The sequence below is a fragment of the Leptodactylus fuscus genome, chromosome 5, assembly GCF_031893055.1.
Source record: "Leptodactylus fuscus isolate aLepFus1 chromosome 5, aLepFus1.hap2, whole genome shotgun sequence".
Taxonomy (NCBI): domain Eukaryota; kingdom Metazoa; phylum Chordata; class Amphibia; order Anura; family Leptodactylidae; genus Leptodactylus; species Leptodactylus fuscus.
Window position 1 is genome coordinate 175504909 of NC_134269.1, and position 15421 is coordinate 175520329.

The 15421-nt window shown below is 41.4% G+C and overlaps 1 protein-coding gene across 6 annotated transcripts in view; it reads right to left on the reverse strand.

Annotated features, from left to right (window-relative positions):
* TENM2 (teneurin transmembrane protein 2) overlaps nucleotides 1-15421 on the reverse strand; it is a 1311127-nt gene that overhangs the window by 48440 nt on the left and 1247266 nt on the right. For all 6 annotated transcript variants that reach the window (XM_075274735.1, XM_075274734.1, XM_075274733.1 and 3 more), the window contains 3 exons: nucleotides 9498-9641; nucleotides 7191-7440; nucleotides 3490-3510 (listed from right to left, as the gene is read on the reverse strand). In XM_075274735.1, the coding sequence (XP_075130836.1) occupies nucleotides 3490-3510; nucleotides 7191-7440; nucleotides 9498-9641 (415 nt within the window). The remainder of the gene's footprint in view (nucleotides 1-3489; nucleotides 3511-7190; nucleotides 7441-9497; nucleotides 9642-15421) is intronic.

The window sequence follows — 15421 nt, forward strand, 5'->3', positions numbered from 1 at the left end:
AGAATCGCAGATGGCGCAAGTGCTTTTGAGCTTGTTCTATAGCGTCAAGGAAAGTAAATTATACACAAGAGTCCAAGGCCATGAATATAGCTATAGCAAAATATACACCCACTCTCAGGGTCAATGGCAAAGAAGAGCTCATGCTGCCTGCGTTGTTTTCTAATAGAAGCAAACATTGTTGGAGACTTAAGCCCTAGAAATGCCTCCATGTTACCATCTGTTATATTTTAATGCATAATGTTTGGGATGATACATGATGAAGCCGTCCCTGTGCTGAAGAGGACAATCGCTGTCACGTTGCAGATTTCTGGCATTTTCAGGGAAAATTTTTCATTCTATAAAAAGTGCTATTTTTTATATGCTGCTATAACCTGGTAAAATAAAGCTGATTCTAGTTGTAGTGTGTTTTGAAGTCTTGAATCTGAACTTACCCTAATGCCATTGTCTTGTAGGGGTTTGGAATGGCAACCAAACAGCTTTCACCTAATGGAAAGTGCCAGTTCTGACCTATCATATTACATCCTGATGCAAGCAGCACTTTTCTCTCCGCATGTTTCGTGCGGAAACCGAGCAGAAACCACACGGATCCCATTCTAGTCTATGGGGTCCGTGGTTTTCCTTGGGCAACCACTTTTTTATGCATATTGGTTTCCTTTTGGGGGTCCCTAAGTGGACTACCCAAATGAAAGCCCCAGTACAGATGTGAACCGGGCCTTATCCTGTCTAAATTAAGGACAGTAATGTTTCCAGTTGTACCCATATTTTACAAACGTACTCTTCAACCCTACAAACCTACAGCATCATATATCTCTATAGACCCAGGTGTTACGTCCAGAACGTAGACTTTAAAATGCAAGCACAATATGGCCAACTAAAAACCAATAATGTTGCCCAAGACTTGGTTGTTGGCTGAATAAAGACCAACGGATATTGAAGTAAATGTCCAGCTTGACTATGCATACAGTTTGACTTTAGAGTTGTGTTAGTTGCCATTGGAAACAGACAGTATTTTACCTACTCTTTGCCGTCAAAACGTGACCTACAGAAACAACTTGGGCACCTTTTAATGCATTGCTGTCTGGAAACAAAAAAATATCAGTAATTGAATGTATTTTAACATGTGAATAAAGAAATGGCCATATACTGTAGCTCAATATCTGTCCCACATGTGTACAGTTGTAGAACATATTAATAAGATTTATCAGGCGTTTAATGTAACTAAAAATTTTTGTAAATGAATTTTGGCAGAGGACCCCTTTAAGGTCAATATATGTAGCAAATAAATAAAATGTCATCTTCTTCTAACTCAATGTCATGGTGACATTAGATCCCAGCGAGATATATCCCATTTCATGATGAAATGCTGGATAATAGCAATTCTGACAGCTTCAGGATTAGAGATAAAAGCGATATCTCTGGGTGGTAATGAAAGAGTTATATGGAGAGAAGTGATTACGGAAATGATAAAGACAAACCATGATTTAATAATACATTGAAAGGATAGAGTCAAATTGTAGGGTACTGAAAAACCATTTCATCATGCTTCGCATTGCATGGCTAACATCACAATTTGGGATTATCATAGTTCCAAAAATAATATATATATAAAAACCCTACAAATTATCAAATGCTTGTGGATTTGAGTTAAAAACTAGGACTAAGCCATCTGCTTCTAAAAATTGGAGTTAATTAAGCTGAAGAGTTAGCTCTGTGATAATGTCACTGCCTGTATTTAGTTAAGTGAAAGGTTCGCTAAATGATCAGAGAAAGTCTGTTTCATTTAACCATAGTAATCAGACTTACAATCCAACATTGCTAAATAGCAAAGCGCAAGATGAAAAACTGAGCAAAACATAAAGCCCCTGACAATTAAGTAGCTGCAGAATATCTGCTTGGTGTGTTGTCGCCAGAACGCAGCTTTAATTAGGGATTACAATAAAAAAAATAAAAAATAAGAAAAAGGATTGCAATGGCTTCTGATAATCCCAACATCACTTTCATAGTCTGTAGTCCTATTTCTAAACCTTCGGTACAATGTACTCCAAACAGAGGGGTGAGAGTCGCTTGCGGCTTCAGATACTATTGTGCACGAATTTGCAACGTCATGTTGAACCCTTATATTATAAAATGGATCTCAACAACTAGAACGCATATTCTGTGCCTAGTCCAATAAAGTTTATTAAAGGGATTGTCCCCATATATTCCTTCCAATCTGATGGTACGGCTGCTGATGCAAGCAGCAATCCTAGACCCTATTCTTCCCATAGACATTACACAATGAGTGACGTACAGTTACCTCATTCCTTTAACCCCCTTTATGGTGGATTCTCGCACCCTGTTTTTCAGGACAACACTGCAGTTTATATGGAAGGTTTGAAGCCCAAAGCCCTGAAACAATGGAAAATTCACCAGATTCATGGCAAGTACTGGTCTATTCTTTCCCAGAGGTTAGTGAATTTGGCTTGGGTGTTGACTCGGTCATGTACCACACACTTTTAGAAAGCTGATAATCTTTTCCTACAGTACATGCTAAGACTGTGGCAAATTGTCAACTACAGGAAAGATTCAACTAAAAGAATTTAAGATTTGCATGCAGAATATCTCAAGGAATGTGAACCTGCACATTAAGCTGCACATTAAGAGCTCATCGTGTTTTTTCGATTTAGTGTCCAAGATCCCAAACATAGTGGCAATTCTTTCTTCACATTACATTGATGTCAGGTAGGCCTTATATACTATATATACATACACACAGTTCTGCATACTAATTATATCAACTCTATTCCCAGTGGAGCTCACAGTCTAATATGTATTTATCAGACAGTCTCACATACAGTATACATATACTTAGAGAAAGAAACCAAGTACGTGGCATTTTGTCTAAATTTTTATTCCTATGGGACACAACACGTCTTACAAGGTAAGAGCTATCCCTGATGTGCATCCCACCAGCATCCAGGAAGGAAGGCAATGGAATATATTGTAAAGTAGGACATTTGTGACGTTAGACCAGTGTCAGCTGACAACATTAGACTGGAGACTGGCAATGTTGTTTTACTGTCAGCGCTCACGCTCTTGGCTTATTGAAAAGCTGGCTTCCATCTTTTACCCTTAACAATGGTTTAATTTGCTCCTTTTCATAATTACTTATGAACAATACAACTGCCACTTAGTCGGCTTATGTGCTAATAAAACAGTTTTGTGACACAAGTAATAGCAGAAATAAATGAATGTGGCTGAGGAGGATGTTTGAGTAGCACAATTATATGTTTGGTGTACTGAGCCAATATAATAATGAACAATGATAATGGCATGAAACAACTTTACCACTAACATTAAGTACAAAACAATGACTATCTGCAGGAGGAGGGGGCAGTCATTAACAGCAGCGATCCCTCATTTAGAAACGTTTCATTCTATCGCAACGAGATGGACAAAGAGCAAATGAAAAGAAATGCGCCATTGTGCGATTCAAAGCCAAAGCCTTACCTATGTTTAAATTCTTTGTTTCTTTAGCCAGAGAAATGGATTGGAAAAAAAAAAAAAAGAGAAAAATAGTGAGACAATTTATAAAGGCACAGAAAGTACAAAGGATAATACACGTATTTCATTAGCTTAAAAATTACAGGTAATTTGCACAAGGTTATTTAAAAAAAAAATAGTGTAAGTGAGCAAAGCACAGCTTCCTATGATTGGTCAATGAATCATCTAGAAATAGGGGAAATGCCAGATAATGATATTAAAGCAGTTACGTCCATAAATAGGGGACATACAGGAGACTGTTTATTGCAATCACTTCAATCATCCGGGCCTCTTGGTAATAGCAATGAAGACAAATATTAAGTCAGTAATGGTCATGGGTTCTCCTAGACACCCACTGTGTACAATAATGCACAGTATGGCTATCTGGGACATGGTGCAAATGAATAATGGCTGGTGCAGGCCCATGGGCAAAACCCTTGTCCACCTCCAGGACCTAGTCCCCAGCTATCTGATATACAGGAGTAGTAGTCTTGTATGCACACAGACATTTATAAGATTCAGGGAGCGAGCTGAACTGGACACCTCTTTAGTCTAATGCCCCACGTTGCAGCAGTGGCGGATCCAGGGTTTGCGGGGCCCTGGGCAATTGACTTTGGTGGGGCCCTACTTACTGGGGGTCTCGCACTTCTAACCTGTACTTCCCAACTGTTGAAGACTAGAAAGAGGGAACAAAACGTGTGGCGCGCGCAGCGCGCCGCAGCAAATTAGGCCCCACCCACTTTTATGTTGACTCCACCCATTCTCATTCAATTTTCATGTGATTCCACACAGTATAATCCTCCTACAGTCACCCGTAAATTATATCTCCCCCCCCATTTTCATATACACCCTTCATCTATCCCTAGTTTCATGTCCCCCCCCTCTATCTCTGTCCCCAGTTTCATGCCATTCTCCCCCTTTATCTGCCCACAGTTTCATTCCCCCCCCCGTCTCTGCCCCAGTGTCATGCCGTTCTCCCCCCTCCATCTGCCCCAGTGTCATGCCGTTCTCCCCCCTCCATCTGCCCAAGTGTCATGCCGTTCTCCCCCCTCCATCTGCCCCAGTGTCATGCCGTTCTCCCCCCTCCATCTGCCCCAGTGTCATTCTGTTCTTCCCCCCTTCATCTGCCCCAGTGTCATGCCATTCTCCCCCCTTCATCTGCCCCAGTGTCATGCCGTTCTCCCCCCTTCATCTGCCCCAGTGTCATGCCGTTCTCCCCCTCCATCTGCCCCAGTGTCATGCCGTTCTCCCCCTCCATCTGCACCAGTGTCATGCCATTCTCCCCCCTCCATCTGCCCCAGTGTCATGCCATTCTCCCCCCTCCATCTGTGCCAGTGCCATGCCGTTCTCCCCCCTCCATCTGCCCCAGTGCCATGCCGTTCTCCCCCCTCCATCTGCCCCAGTGCCATGCCGTTCTCCCTCCTCCATCTGCCCCAGTGCCATGCCGTTCTCCCCCTCCATCTGCCCCAGTGTCATGCTGTTCTCCCCCCCCCTCCATCTGCCCCAGTGTCATGCCGTTCTCCCCCTCCATCTGTCCCACTGTCATGCCATTCTCACTCACACACACTCACACACTCACCATTCCTCGTTCCCTCGCAGCTCTCTCCCTCAGACACATATTGTAGCCACGATGTGATGACGTCATCACATCGCGGCTACAAATGCCGGAGGCCGGAGCTCAGCGTTAAAGCCGGAGCTGAGCTGTGACAGCTCCGGCTTTAAACGACTATGTATTTCATCTCATCGGCGTCCTACCGCCGATGAGATGAAATACATAGGCGTTTAAAGCAGGAGCTGTGAGCTCAGCTCCTGCTTTAACGCTGAGCTCTGTTGGAGTCGGGACATGCCGACCGGGACCATTTTGTTAGGTCCCGGCCGCGCCGCGGGCCCCGGGCGGTTGCCCGGCTCGCCCGGCCCTGGATCCGCCCCTGCGTTGCAGAAAAACAGCTTTTTTCATTGCAGATTTTGCTACATTTTTTTGAGCCAAAGACAGGTGTGGATTGTGTAGAAGGGAGATGTACAAGTGCTTCGCTTTATGGCTGCAGCTCACTACTTGGGGCCTTCACCTAAGATAAGATTACTGAATGACCATCAAGGAATCTTCAAGAGTTTAAGATCCCAGGGGCCGATAGTCTACCACTATAAACAATGTCTGCCCAGGTAAAATGATAGAAATGCTAGGCCAAATAACAAACCTTTACACCCAGAGTAATCCATGATATGATTGTAAAACGCATAGCCTGGACCTTGTGTAACTGAAGCTCTTGTCTAGGAAAGTATTCTGGGTATGTTGGGTGGTGGGTCACAAATCACCCCAGTTGGATCTGTAATATTGTCAGATCAGACCAACTGGGCATAATGGGCAGGAAACTGGCCACATGCCATACATTACACTGCCGTCTTCACATTCAGGCTCCAGGCTTGGGCATGACTTTTACAGCTATACTCCCTATACACTAATGAACATACTGTAACAACATAAACCTTTGGCTAAGTTACCAGTTCCAAGCTGTTTTACAATGACTATAATATTCAGAGAATCCATTGTTATTTTAGTTACTTATACTTTTTAAAGAAGCCTGTTTGATCCACCACTGTTACAGGGCCACCACTCTGGTGCTCCCTACTTTGTTTCTGGTACTGCAACAATGTTATACCCGACGACTACTAAAGTGATTGTTGGTGTTAGTGGCGTGCCATAGTCAGTCATGTCTAGAGGGGAGTAGCAGAGTGGCACTGGAAAGATATGGACATCCGCTTACATTTTTTTGTTGCTCTTGGTGTGTGTATATATATATATATATATATATATATATATATATATATATATATAATATTTTTTAGCTAAGTCAATTTCCATTAAGAATTCTAGGAAAGACAAAAGAAACAACCTTGGGAGCTATAATGCAGGTCATTCTAGCTGTAACTCACATCTTCAGATGTAGGTAATAAAGAAATGGTTGACAGACTCTTTATCGGCTTTGTAGGTGACACCTCAAGGACTTGTCCTCACATCATTATTATTATTATTGACAAAAATCTTCTTTATATAAAAGTGTTTTTTAGAAAATTTTAATGACTGTATAAATTTCCTCTATATAGGTTAGATATAAAGAATATAGGCTAAAGAAACCAGTACAAAAAAACTGTTCAGAGACTTAAAATGAGATTTTCATCCTGCAGAGGGCAACGCAGAATAAACAAGCGACACAAATCATGTACAGAAAGTAAATGTGCTGTACACTTAATGGATTGTCTTCTGACAGAGATAAATGTCATTCTCAGTCCATAGGACATTAGCAAAGCTCAAAACATCTGTTCAAAGTGTCACTTTCTCCTTCAGTGATGAGGCGGCCGCTAGCGCGTCCCTCTGTAACACAACAAAGGACTCCCCCTCCTGCGGAAATACCCTTTCCAAAGAGTTTGGAATATTTTAATCATGGAGTCGCGGCGCTCCTTCTGCTGGATTTCTCTTATTTGCTATCAGTCGCACAAACAGTTTGGGAAAACACACAATTACAAGACTTCAGTGTCTCTGTGTATTTAGCTTGTGACAAACTAAAACCTTAGTGGTTGTGAGTTGTGTCAGGTCAACTATAAAATTCATATTAATAAAAGCATGCTGCCTGACATTCCAGCTAACTTTTATGTCAAGATTAAAATCTCACCGAAGTTCCAGAATACTGGTGACATTTCTGGAGGGAAAGATGCGTCGTATATAATTAAAATCTCCCACAAAGAGGCTTCCATCAATTCCAACTGCAAGAGCCACCGGAGCCAATAGCTTGTTCCCTTCAGCGAGGCCATTGCAGCTCGGGCAAGATATACTTCTCCTGCGCCCGTTACCCATAATGCTCGTAATGACTGCAGGTTGTTGTGAAAGAAACTGATTTTCTCCACTGCCTTTATGCAGGATGCCTGCAAGGTAATGAATCAATGATTGACATACAGAAAGCAGACCAGATTGACAAGATATATATATATATATATATATATATATATATATATATATATATATATATATATATATATATATATATATATTGCACATAGTAGCGTTCTCCAGGGAGGAGTTACTGTAATAACAAATATGGCATCTGTAACCAATGTGATAAATTCAGGACACTACTTAATTAAGACAATGAAGCGGCCCAGTGTCCTATGGCACTTGTGTGACTAGGAAATAATAGTGTTTGGTTAGCAGGAGGAAGCAGAAGCTGGGTACAGCTACAGTAAAAGCATAAGCCTCAGTCCTGAGATTGTATCCACAGATGTGCAATGAGAAAAAAGCACTTGGAAAATAATGTCCTTAGTCAAAACAGTGTGGAAGTAAATTAACACCTAAATGTCATTTAGAATCCAATAAGTATAGCTATACCCACCAGCTACTCCTCAAACCTCCATAAAGCCACAATTATAGTTGACACCATTACATTAATATGTCATGAATGAACACTACAGTGTCTGACTTTACAATATCCCAGCACTGGAGACTAGAGGCGCAGAATACTGCACATAATTAGCTGAATTGTCTGCCTGGAGGTAAAATTAAAGTATGGGAATGGTGGTTGTCGTCTGGTATCTTGGGATTAGAAAACCAAAACACACATAGAGAGGTGGAACCACGCTTGGATGTTACGTCAGGGGATATTACATTCACCACTAAATCTGGAATTCTGGCTGCCAGTTTTTACATGCCATATAGTGGAGTAAAACAGCAATCGTCTCTGGGTTAAAAAAAAAAAAGCAGTGTGTCAAATAGGGCTATTAGAGGGAAATAACCATTTTCTTGTAGAAGAAACCATAACCAATGCAAATATAAGCATAAACATCAAATATAATGGTTATTTAATGGTGGCATGCTCTGCAGAAAAAGAAATCTATGCATGGTAATAAATCATGCAGAAATGGTCAATACTCTGTTACATGTACCAGTATTTCACAATGAAAGGGCCAGTTTATAGATCTGCAGTTCACAACACAGTGAATTTTATCCAACCAAATACATCCCCTAATAAGAACTTCCTCAACGCGTTTCACCGCTAGGCTCATCAGGAGGATGATGATATACTAGATTAAGATGTTGTGCGGTAAAAACAGCAATTCCCAGGGCCTTTGTGGTAGACCCCGGTACTAGTGTAGGTTTGACACACTGCGTTGTCTGAGCGGACTTTAAATAGCATTCAGCCTGCCCAATCTCCACCCACTCATCACACCCATACGTCCCGCTGGCCAATCCCCTACATCCTGGAGACAGGACTCTAGAGGGCGGGGCCGTGGGTTCGGTGGCAAGATCTCAGGTATGCGCATGCGCGCGTTGTTAGAAACAAGATACAGCCGTCTTCTATTGGAGAAAGCCTATAACACAGTCAGGGTAAGTATGATGGTAAGTATGATCTCATAGTGGGGGACCCATACAAGTGTTGGATTCAGCTGTCGATACAAGATATCAATATCTTGCGTACCCTGGCCTGTGAATAAAGTAGAAGTGTGTATAACGGGACAACCCTTTTAAAGTAGTTTTTGTTCTGGATGTAGAGGCTTAGTGCATCAGAGCATTGGAGTTAGGCGGGTATAATACTTATGGATTTTATTTAATATGGGGGGCATCATGGTTCGTTGAGGGATTATTATTATATTGGGGAATCAGGGTACATTAATGGATTATTATATAAGGGGCATTGGGAGGAATATTAGTACAAAGAGACGTCACTTACATAAGGGGAATGTTAATGTGCGGGAAAGGGTACGCATGAGGTGCTTTTTGGGCAGGTATATTGAGCTTCCGCATCACCAAAAGGTGCATGGCTTTGCTTTAAAGAAGACATAGCCACTTAGATTTCAATCCCACCCCTGCCTACTTATACATTAACTGTATTTTTATATCTGATATTTACGAATTACATGAGTTTTAATATAAAATGACAATTTTATTGAGACGATTACATAATTTATTTTGAAGAAACTAAACTCACCACTTTTAACATTTAGTATGTGGTGCTTGTCCAGGGACCAGCCTCCAAGGTTCGATGGATCCAGCTCAAATCCCTGCAAGACTGCTGTTCTTTTCTCCCATAGAATAAGACCGAGGCACGTTTCATATTCAAAGCCAACGGAGACTAAAAAAAGCGCAAAGGAAAGCATTAAATCTCGCAATGAAGACAGAAACCAAGCTCCATTCCAACATGTGAATTGTAAATATGACAAGACAAAAATAATACATATTAGTAAAAGTCACAGCCCTTTTTAATTATAGAATGACAGGAGCGGTGTGTGCGGCTTTACCAGCAGAAGAGATGGAAGCCGAGGCGTACACCAGAACATGGTGAATAATCTAACAGGAGATAATATATAAATCAGAACATTTTGAATAATGGAGAACTGCCGCTACTTTCACCCCCCTTTTTTTACGCTTACAGTTTAATAGTTCATCTTCTTTCAATTGCTTAGAACATTTGCTGTATTGTGATAAATGATGCTATCTTCCTTTTGTACTTTTGTATTCTACACAGAGGTTGAGCTGAAGCTGAATTTCCTAAAGAAGAGATCTAATGGCAATTTTGGAGGTTTTAACATCACAAATATATATCTTAATTCATTTTCCTTTCCAATTAATTTGTGAAGCAGTAATTTGGAGATTCTCTCTCCCCAAAGGTCTTAAGTGGAATTTTACAATAATATCTTGTTAGCATTGTCGACTTAGAAAGGGCTATAATTGACTGTTGTGTTTGTGGTTATAAAAATAGATGCGCGTGAAAGACTAATAGGAAGACTTTTAATGATAAGAGGTTATTAACCACTCTGGTCCATACTTACAAACCTCCTTTTATACAATAACCTACCAGAAAACATAACTGGCCAAACAGTAGAGATTTCAGATATAATTTTCTGAGCAATTCACTGTTTTATGGATGGTATGTCAAGATGGTCATTCAGGACTATATCAGAAGTTACAATTTACCTTGATCTGTAATTTCAAGCTGATTTTTTTCTTTAAATCAAGTAATTGCCAGTAACTATACATAACAATAAAAAAAATCTGCACCTCGGAGCCTTAAAAAAAAAAATCAGTGGTGTCTAATACAAAATGGATCTGACCAATGGCAATATGTTACAAGCACTAGTAGGTGGCCGGCTATAATTTGGGCCAAATAAGAAATGTCACAAAAATAAAACACAGGCCCCGCCTCCTTCTGTACTGATTCAGTCTTCTCCAGTGATGATCCAACTCTATTGCGCAAGCATGGAAGCACAGTGCTTGGAGAACAGGAGCAGAGCACGCACCCTGCCGAATTATTACAGAGGGAGGAGCCATCTCACTGGAAGAAGCCTGGAGGGTAAGTATAATGAAGTGGATGAGGTGGGAGTAGTTGTAGTGACGATTAGAGATGAGCGAACAGTGTTCTATCGAACTCATGTTCGATCGGATATTAGGCTGTTCGGCATGTTCGAATCGAATCGAACACCGCGTGGTAAAGTGCGCCATTACTCGATTCCCCTCCCACCTTCCCTGGCGCCTTTTTTGCTCCAATAACAGCGCAGGGTAGGTGGGACAGGAACTACGACACCGGTGACGTTGAAAAAAGTAGGCAAAACCCATTGGCTGCCGAAAACATGTGACCTCTAATTTAAAAGAACAGCGACGCCCAGCTTCGCGTCATTCTGAGCTTGCAATTCACCGAGGACGGAGGTTTCCGTCCAGCTAGCTAGGGCTTAGATTCTGGGTAGGCAGGGACAGGCTAGGATAGGAAGGAGAAGACAACCAACAGCTCTTGTAAGAGCTAAATTCCAGGGAGAAGCTTGTCAGTGTAACGTGGCACTGACGGGCTCAATCGCCGCAACCCAGCTTTCCCAGGATCCTGAATGGAATACACTGTCAGTGTATTCCCGTATACCCGATATATACCCCGATACCCGTTCCAACGGTGTGCCCCCCCACCTTCACCCCAGAAATACCCTGCAAGTCCCCTAGCAATAGAATTGGGGCTATATACACCCACAATTTTTACTACTGGTATACAGTGCCATTGTCTGACTGGGAATTCAAAGAATATATTGGGAATACAAATACCCTCATTTCTTGCTACTGCCATATAGTGCCAGTTTCTGACTGGTAATTCAAAGAATATATTGGGGTTACGTGCACCCACAATTTTTACTACTGGTATACAGTGCCATTGTCTGACTGGGAATTCAAAGAATATATTGGGAATACAAATACCCTCATTTCTTGCTACTGCCATATAGTGCCAGTGTCTGACTGGTAATTCAAAGAATATATTGGGGTTACGTGCACCCACAATTTTTACTACTGGTATACAGTGCCATTGTCTGACTGGGAATTCAAAGAATATATTGGGAATACAAATACCCTCATTTCTTGCTACTGCCATATAGTGCCAGTTTCTGACTTGGAATTCAAAGAATATATTGGGGTTACGTGCACCCACAATTTTTACTACTGGTATACAGTGCCATTGTCTGACTGGGAATTCAAAGAGTATATTGGGAATACAAATACCCTCATTTCTTGCTACTGCCATATAGTGCCAGTTTCTGACTGGTAATTCAAAGAATATATTGGGGTTACGTGCACCCACAATTTTTACTACTGGTATACAGTGCCATTGTCTGACTGGGAATTCAAAGAATATATTGGGGTTATAAATACCCTCATTTCTTGCTACTGCCATATAGTGCCAGTTTCTGACTGGTAATTCAAAGAATATATTGGGGTTACGTGCACCCACAATTTTTACTACTGGTATACAGTGCCATTGTCTGACTGGGAATTCAAAGAATATATTGGGAATACAAATACCCTCATTTCTTGCTACTGCCATATAGTGCCAGTTTCTGACTGGGAATTCAAAGAATATATTGGGGTTACGTGCACCCACAATTTTTACTACTGGTATACAGTGCCATTGTCTGACTGGGAATTCAAAGAGTATATTGGGAATACAAATACCCTCATTTCTTGCTACTGCCATATAGTGCCAGTTTCTGACTGGTAATTCAAAGAATATATTGGGGTTACGTGCACCCACAATTTTTACTACTGGTATACAGTGCCATTGTCTGACTGGGAATTCAAAGAATATATTGGGGTTATAAATACCCTCATTTCTTGCTACTGCCATATAGTGCCAGTTTCTGACTGGTAATTCAAAGAATATATTGGGGTTACGTGCACCCACAATTTTTACTACTGGTATACAGTGCCATTGTCTGACTGGGAATTCAAAGAATATATTGGGAATACAAATACCCTCATTTCTTGCTACTGCCATATAGTGCCAGTTTCTGACTGGGAATTCAAAGAATATATTGGGGTTACGTGCACCCACAATTTTTACTACTGGTATACAGTGCCATTGTCTGACTGGGAATTCAAAGAATATATTGGGAATACAAATACCCTCATTTCTTGCTACTGCCATATAGTGCCAGTTTCTGACTGGTAATTCAAAGAATATATTGGGGTTACGTGCACCCACAATTTTTACTACTGGTATACAGTGCCATTGTCTGACTGGGAATTCAAAGAATATATTGGGGTTATAAATACCCTCATTTCTTGCTACTGCCATATAGTGCCAGTTTCTGACTGGTAATTCAAAGAATATATTGGGGTTACGTGCACCCACAATTTTTACTACTGGTATACAGTGCCATTGTCTGACTGGGAATTCAAAGAATATATTGGGAATACAAATACCCTCATTTCTTGCTACTGCCATATAGTGCCAGTTTCTGACTGGTAATTCAAAGAATATATTGGGGTTACGTGCACCCACAATTTTTACTACTGGTATACAGTGCCATTGTCTGACTGGGAATTCAAAGAATATATTGGGGTTATAAATACCCTCATTTCTTGCTACTGCCATATAGTGCCAGTTTCTGACTGGTAATTCAAAGAATATATTGGGGTTACGTGCACCCACAATTTTTACTACTGGTATACAGTGCCATTGTCTGACTGGGAATTCAAAGAATATATTGGGAATACAAATACCCTCATTTCTTGCTACTGCCATATAGTGCCAGTTTCTGACTGGGAATTCAAAGAATATATTGGGGTTACGTGCACCCACAATTTTTACTACTGGTATACAGTGCCATTGTCTGACTGGGAATTCAAAGAATATATTGGGAATACAAATACCCTCATTTCTTGCTACTGCCATATAGTGCCAGTGTCTGACTGGGAATTCAAAGAATATATTGGGGTTACGTGCACCCACAATTTTTACTACTGGTATACAGTGCCATTGTCTGACTGGGAATTCAAAGAATATATTGGGGTTATAAATACCCTCATTTCTTGCTACTGCCATATAGTGCCAGTTTCTGACTGGTAATTCAAAGAATATATTGGGGTTACGTGCACCCACAATTTTTACTACTGGTATACAGTGCCATTGTCTGACTGGGAATTCAAAGAGTATATTGGGAATACAAATACCCTCATTTCTTGCTACTGCCATATAGTGCCAGTGTCTGACTGGGAATTCAAAGAATATATTGGGGTTACGTGCACCCACAATTTTTACTACTGGTATACAGTGCCATTGTCTGACTGGGAATTCAAAGAGTATATTGGGAATACAAATACCCTCATTTCTTGCTACTGCCATATAGTGCCAGTGTCTGACTGGGAATTCAAAGAATATATTGGGGTTACGTGCACCCACAATTTTTACTACTGGTATACAGTGCCATTGTCTGACTGGGAATTCAAAGAATATATTGGGGTTATAAATACCCTCATTTCTTGCTACTGCCATATAGTGCCAGTTTCTGACTGGTAATTCAAAGAATATATTGGGGTTACGTGCACCCACAATTTTTACTACTGGTATACAGTGCCATTGTCTGACTGGGAATTCAAAGAGTATATTGGGAATACAAATACCCTCATTTCTTGCTACTGCCATATAGTGCCAGTGTCTGACTGGGAATTCAAAGAATATATTGGGGTTACGTGCACCCACAATTTTTACTACTGGTATACAGTGCCATTGTCTGACTGGGAATTCAAAGAATATATTGGGGTTATAAATACCCTCATTTCTTGCTACTGCCATATAGTGCCAGTTTCTGACTGGTAATTCAAAGAATATATTGGGGTTACGTGCACCCACAATTTTTACTACTGGTATACAGTGCCATTGTCTGACTGGGAATTCAAAGAGTATATTGGGAATACAAATACCCTCATTTCTTGCTACTGCCATATAGTGCCAGTGTCTGACTGGGAATTCAAAGAATATATTGGGGTTACGTGCACCCACAATTTTTACTACTGGTATACAGTGCCATTGTCTGACTGGGAATTCAAAGAATATATTGGGGTTACGTGCACCCACAATTTTTACTACTGGTATACAGTGCCAATTTCTAACTAGGAATTCAAAATGCGCAAGGCTCCCGGAAAGGGACGTGGACGAGGCCGTGGGCGAGGTCGGGGGAATGGTTCTGGGGAGCAAGGTAGCAGTGAAGCCACAGGGCGTCCCGTGCCTACTCCTGTGGGGCAGCAAGCATTGCGCCACTCCACAGTGCCAGGGTTGCTTGCCACATTAACTAAACTGCAGGGTACAAACCTTAGTAGGCCCGAGAACCAGGAACAGGTCTTGCAATGGCTGTCAGAGAACGCTTACAGCACATTGTCCAGCAGCCAGTCAGACTCTGCCTCCTCTCCTCCTATTACCCAACAGTCTTGTCTTCCTTCCTCCCAAAATTCCGAAGCTTTACAGAACAATAACCCAAACTGTCCCTGCTCCCCAGAGCTGTTCTCCGCTCCTTTCATTGTCCCTCAACCTGCCTCTCCACGTCACGATTCCACGAACCTAACAGAGGAGCATCTGTGTCCAGATGCTCAAACACTAGAGTC